Here is a 6365-nt window from a genome sequence, read left to right on the forward strand (position 1 = left end):
CTCTCTTAAAAATTCATTGCAAAATAGACCCAAATCGAATAACATATTTCTTATCAATCCCTATCTATTTTGAAAAAGAATATGACTTATTTAATATGCTATCTATACCAACAAGGCATGAATCAGAATACTTAACGATAATTCCAAACACGAAACTTGTTTTAAAAGCCAAAAATGAAGGCACAATTAAACCTCTATCCGACATGTGTACCCAAGGTAAATGGTATCACTGTCCGAACAGTCTACAAGCCAATTACAGAACACCCTGTGAAGAAAATATTCTCTTAAATCAAAACTCTAGCGGTTGCCGTTTCATTCGATTAAAAATCGATGAAAATCACATCGAAACTGTACCCGAAATTAACCAATATTTGGCTGTATTTCCAAAAGAAGAGAAAATCGAAGCCCAATGTCAAAAATCGATTGAAACTATATCACTTACAGGTATCTACCTAATTAAGAAAGACTCCTGTAACTTAGTATTCAAAGGACGAAAATTAAATTTTCAAGAAACAAGTTATGGTAAACCACTCATAGTTAATACAGTTCATCTTCAGTCAAAAGTTCATACTCGTCCCAAATTTAAAGTGGAACTAAATAAACTAAATCTTAAAGAGTTACCTACCGATCCTATGATGCCGATCGAAAATGAAGAAGAAATTCACAAATATCACTTGCCAAGTCTTTGGACCATCATCCTGTATATTTTACTAGCAACCACTGCTGTATACATCTGCATAAGATGGAAGAACAAAAGGGCAACAAAGAAGAATAAGAGCAAAGAAAATAAATCAAATCAAGACAAAGGCAAAGAAGAAAATAAAATCAGCCTCCCAGGGGATGCTTCATTCTGAGGGTGGAAGAGTTATATAGGGTCAACTACCTGTAGAGTTAAGGAAATGGGAGCATCGACATTGCTAACATGAGCTGGACAGCCTAGGAATGCCGTGTCATCAATTTTGGACAAGTGGACGGCAATAGCCATTTAAATCAGTCTGCATTAGAATCTGACACTGTAATTATCATTCAACAATAAAATTTAATTTTAAAAATTATTTTTTAAAAAAGACCGAAACAGTAATCGGAAATTTAAGTTATATATATATATATTGACATGGGCGTAGCCAGGATTGTATATAGGGGGGGGCAGACAAAGAAAATCCTAGATTATATTGTTTTAATCGTTGTTTTTAACATATGAGTTTCACATGAGCAGTGGAGGTAGTATTTAAAAAAATATATAAAAATCAGAAATAGCTTTATTACTTGACAATCAATCTACGAGGCTCTTCACAAAATCTTTTCAAAACTTCTTGTACAATTTCTTTTTTTTCTTTAACAATTTTCCGGTGAACGCTTAGCATACATAAGCCGTTTAAACGGTTTTCGGTCATCGTAGACCGAAACCACGTTTTTACACGTCGCAAGGTCGAAAAAGACCTTTCTATATTGCTGGTTGTACACGGCTGTGACAACGAAATAATGATAGCTTTTCTTGTAGCCGGGAAGAAGGTGTTCGCCTCCTTTAACACATCTGTAAAGTCTAATTTTTCTAGATCTTCACTTTGTTTACCTTTATCTTTCCACAATTTATACCATAATTCCGCTTCATGTTCAAAAAGAGGAAGATCATAGTACTGGCAGAAATCTTGTGATTTTTCTTTAAAATCAACCAGTTTCATATTTAACATTGAACTGGGATGTAGCGACATTAAACTAAAAGCTGGTAAATGGTCGTTAGAAAAACGCTGTTCAAGTGCGGATATCAGTGAATCTAAATAAGGAATGATAACTGATCGCTTCCAAAAATCGCATACACTCTCAGCTGGGTGATTGGATCTATGTTGTTGGCGACCTACAGTGCGCGGGATTTGCAAATCAGTTCCAATGGCAGCTGCTGTTCTATATGAAATGTCTAAAATATTCTGACTTTCCCTGTCTGCGTTACCGCGATGATCTTTAATAACAGATATAATTCTCTTAATATGATTCGTACATGTGTACATATCGATAGTCTTCGATTGTAATGCATTGGCAACAGGTTCCAATATACCTGAATATTTGGCTATCAATGCAACGCATATAATGAATACTGATTTAGTAGCAGCACAATGTAACTGAAAAGCACTTTTTCTTGCAGCAGCATTCCCTTCTGTAGATATCTTTGCAAGTCCATTAATAATTTGCTCAAAATGTTTGTTAAAAATGGCGACACTCTTATATTTTTGCGACCAGCGTGTCTCACATAAGGCCGGAATGTTAGGAACATATTTTCTTCTTAAAGAAGATTCTCGGAAAAAATTAATTATATCTTTTATCGTACCGATTGTGTTTCGTATTTCTGGCACTTGATTTAAATCATTTACTACTAAGTTAAGCCTGTGGCTTGCACAATAAAAATATAAGGCTTTTTTATATTTCTCCCTCAGTTTTTTTTGAACGCCACCAATACTTCCAGCCATTGTAGAACACCCATCGTAACCTTGGCCAATGCACCTATCAGGTTCAAGTCCTGCGTTTTCTAAAAACTTATCAATTTCTGACGCTATAGTATTAGCATCCATTGCAATCAATTCCACGAATCCTAGAAATTCTTCACGTATCATATTTTTACTTTCGTCATAAAAACGGATTCCAATGGAAAGCTGCTCTTTTCCAGCTATGTCACATGACTCATCTGCCATGACACTATAAGCATAAGCTTTCTTTACAACCTGTATAATTTCATTCTTTACGACCAAGCCGCATAAATCAATAATTTCGTTTTGAATCTGTGGGGATGTATACATGGCATTTTTTTTCCCGTATTGTAAATGTTGTTTCAAATCTTGTTCGCCAGATTCAATTCTCAGAATTAAAAGGTCTTCAAGAATGCCTTCATGATTCTCTTTACCCCTCAAAGGCAAGTCATGAGTGCCACAAAAAATAACTGTAGAAATTATAGAGTACAGTATATTTTTATTTTTCTCAATTTCCTGCTGATGAGCCGTATTCATCATTACATCCACAGGCATTTGCTCCGAAAAATTTTTTGCATCGTTGACTGCAGATTTATGATATTGTGATGAGACATGCTTAACGCAGTATTCATGAATATTTTTAAAACGGCAAAACGATCGAGTTACAAATGAACCCAAACCTACTAATTTTGGTGGAAATAGTACACAATATAAACACAGTGCACCTTTCAGATATTTGGAATAAGCCAGCCAGGGCGAATAAGTTTGCAACCAACTATGATTGAATTTACGCTTGAGATTAGCGGCTTCGGCATCTTTGACAAAGTCGTAACTCTCAGGAGGTACCCAACAACGTTTAAGCATATCCAATTTTTGACTGGTTGTCATTAAAGAAGTTCGCCCTACCCATTTGCCGAGATCGTTACAACAAACATCTTTATCTTCGGGTATATTTTCGACTTTAGACGAACCAGCTTGAGCCAATGAATTCTGTGATAAACTTCTTTCGATCTTTTTTTCTTCATCACTTTCACTACTACTTTCTTTTTTCCTTTTCAAAGTCCCTGAAACAAAAATACATACGCTATTAAATATCTTATTGATCTGAAATAAATTGGGTACATCAAATTATGAGAATTGAAATGTACTTATTTAATATAATATACTTAATTAGTATATTCATAAAATCAGAATAATTGCGGTTTTCCTAATATTATTCATAAATTATTCGCATTAAAAATAAAAAAGCGTTGCGCAACTTCGTATTTTTCGTAACTAGCGCATGTGTGCCGCCGTTCACTCCTAGTTAGAGGCCGTGCCAAAAAAGAAGTCCCGCGGTATAGTAAACGATATTAAAGAAGGAATAAATACGTAGAAACTAGCGCCAGCATTGTGGAACTCCTTTCGTGGCGCGGACTATCTTCCACTACCACACGAACAGGAACAATACCTACACGCGGGCATGAGAAAAATAATAGCACATTTATTGGGTTGCTTGGCGCGCACTACGGCTAGCCCAGCAGGGACTCATGTTATCCCTCACTCTACACTTGCAAATCATTTCTTAGCTGTTATTAAATACATTTTTATTAATACGTAATTATTTGATTACTTACCTTTAAAAAACTTTCTTATATCCATTTTCAAAAAACACACGCACAACAATGACAAACTCACAATTTCGATGTACAAGACGGAGCGCTGAGAATGAATGCGAGCGGCGACCGATGAAGGCGCACAACATTGGCACAACACCTGCTCCGCTCGCATATTTTGAAACACAGGACGCTAGAAGCATAGCTTTATAAAACGATGCCTAATTGGTCAATTCGTAATCGTACAGTGTTGGTTCTACGCCGGCGCCGCACGAGTAAGGTTTGTTTACACCAAAACACTTAACCAAACTTAATAAATATCTAGGTACAAATTTAAATAGGACAATAAAATACAATTAACATTTCAGTTATTGCCACTGCCTCAAATGTCAATTGAATAATTTATACTCTTGAAGTTAAATCATTAAAGTGGTTTTTTAATTTTAGCTAGACTTGAAGTACTTTACATTCTAATTACATACAACTCCTATGGACAGTTACGCAATACGTGTGAATTATGTACTCATTAATGCATTTTAAACTCCCGCCACTAATCCGAATTCCGAAACAACCAATGACAGCCCACTATTTAGTCTAATGCTTCTAGCGTCCTGTGTTTCAAAATATGCGCTCCGCTCCTATGTCCTATGTCTATTTTAATTAGGATTCTTTACTACTTTTTTAAAGTTCTCTTGAGTTTTCACTAAACATTTTACGATTCATTTTTCTATAACAAAAAAACTCTATGAAGCTCGTCAGAATTACAGTTTACCGGCGAACGACCGCTCTTCAAAGGGGGGGGCAGCTGCCCCACCCTGCCCGTACCTCGCTACGCCCATGTATATTGAGATGAAATTAGATTAACGAGAGAATGGTTCAAATGATTATTACAAAATTTATTATTGACTTGATTATCATGTTATTCAATTGGAGCATAGGTCAAGTTATTACAAGAAAAATATAGTTGAAATAAATTAAAATGCAGAATTGGTAGATATCTAACAAAAGTTAAAATACCATTGTTTGATTAAATAGTTATAAAATAAGGTAGAGTAGGAGTTAATAAAAGATATAAAGACAAGTTTGTACAGTAATTAAAAGGATATGTCAGAAATATGTCAAATTTAAAGTGGGATCCACAAGAAATTCAGTAGTTACTAGAAATGTCAAAGAATATTATAAAATAAGAAATATTTAGAAGTATAAGGTAAAATTGACTGTAAATAAATTAGAATAGGATGTATAAGTGCAAAGGATAAAGTGAAGTGAAGTGAATTGCAAAAGGAAAAGAGCACGTTAAAATAAAAAACCAAAAAGGAGATATGTGGAAAGGCCTTTATAAGAGAAAGAAAAAATCAAGATAGTAAAAAAAATGTGGAGATTATTGATTAGTTACAGAAAAATTTGGTAAAAACGTCAGGTATTGAGGAAAGAAAATAAAACCCATATCAAATATAAGTATTTAATGAACGAGTGAGTATAAAAAGAGTCAATTAGAAGAGAGCAAGAATATAAAAGTACCAAGTGGTGAAGAGGTACAATATAAGCGGAGTACCCATAATCAAGGTCCAGGAAGACAACAAGGACGAGAAATTTCTATAGCAGGTTACACGAGGAAAGAAAGAAAAGGAATATCAGTAGCAGGATCCAGGAGATCGGTGGTAAATCATAGTAGCAGTAGCAGGGAACAGGAGACCAGCCAGAAAGCGGAGTAGTCGACAGGTTCCTGAAAGTAAGCGAGATAGGATCGAGATAGGATAGACAAGAAGTAAGGAAAACAAGCAAGCAGAGGAAAGGAGCAAAATCAGTCGATAAGTCATTATCAATAATACGTATAAAAGGTACCTTTATTTTCCTTTGAGACTTTGTGCACAAATAACATTAAAAGAAAAATTCGTATACGAAATAGTGGGATATAGATATTTAAAAGTAAAAAGTAGTATATAAAAAATTTTAGAAAATCACTAATTTCATGGTAACCAAATTTAGATAACTATATCAAACATAATCCAAATTGGCCAATCTTAGTAAAATTATCAATATTAATAATAGAATAAATAACCATTGATTAGACAAGAAGTTATAAGAAAAATTGTCAAAGTCTTGAATGTATGCAACCAGACATACATGAAATTTCCGTATAACAGGCGTATCTATATAACATCTTGTTTAAGGTTTTAGAAATAGTGACAATACTTCTAAATATTGACTATTGTGGTGAACCCTGCTTATTGATAAATTTGACATATATATCAAACCAATAATAAATTCATTTATTAATATCCTGTTGTATTTATAGCTGTGATTGTGT

At 34.3% G+C, this 6365-nt stretch overlaps 1 protein-coding gene across 1 annotated transcript; it reads right to left on the reverse strand.

Moving 5' to 3' along the window:
- Positions 1-1262: 1262 nt before the first annotated feature.
- Positions 1263-4100, reverse strand: LOC111692195. Its single transcript, XM_023456034.1, has 4 exons — positions 4076-4100; positions 3251-3523; positions 2324-2929; positions 1263-2065 (listed from the first exon to the last, which is right to left on the reverse strand). Exons 1-4 carry the CDS (start codon positions 4098-4100, stop codon positions 1263-1265), a joined length of 1707 nt encoding a protein of 568 aa, XP_023311802.1.
- Positions 4101-6365: the final 2265 nt, after the last annotated feature.

This window comes from Anoplophora glabripennis, unplaced genomic scaffold (genome assembly GCF_000390285.2).
Source record: "Anoplophora glabripennis isolate ALB-LARVAE unplaced genomic scaffold, Agla_2.0 scaffold1096, whole genome shotgun sequence".
Lineage (NCBI taxonomy): Eukaryota > Metazoa > Arthropoda > Insecta > Coleoptera > Cerambycidae > Anoplophora > Anoplophora glabripennis.

Excerpts from the sequence above, each read along its gene's own strand:
- LOC111692195 (XM_023456034.1), bottom strand. The coding sequence starts at position 4,100 with ATGGATATAAGAAAGTTTTTTAAAG. Across the intron at positions 3,524-4,075 it reads TATAAGAAAGTTTTTTAAAG|GGACTTTGAAAAGGAAAAAA; the intron begins GTAAGTAATCAA and ends TTTTTGTTTCAG. Across the intron at positions 2,930-3,250 it reads CGAAGCCGCTAATCTCAAGC|TTATTTTTTGTGGCACTCAT; the intron begins GTAAATTCAATC and ends TAATTTCTACAG.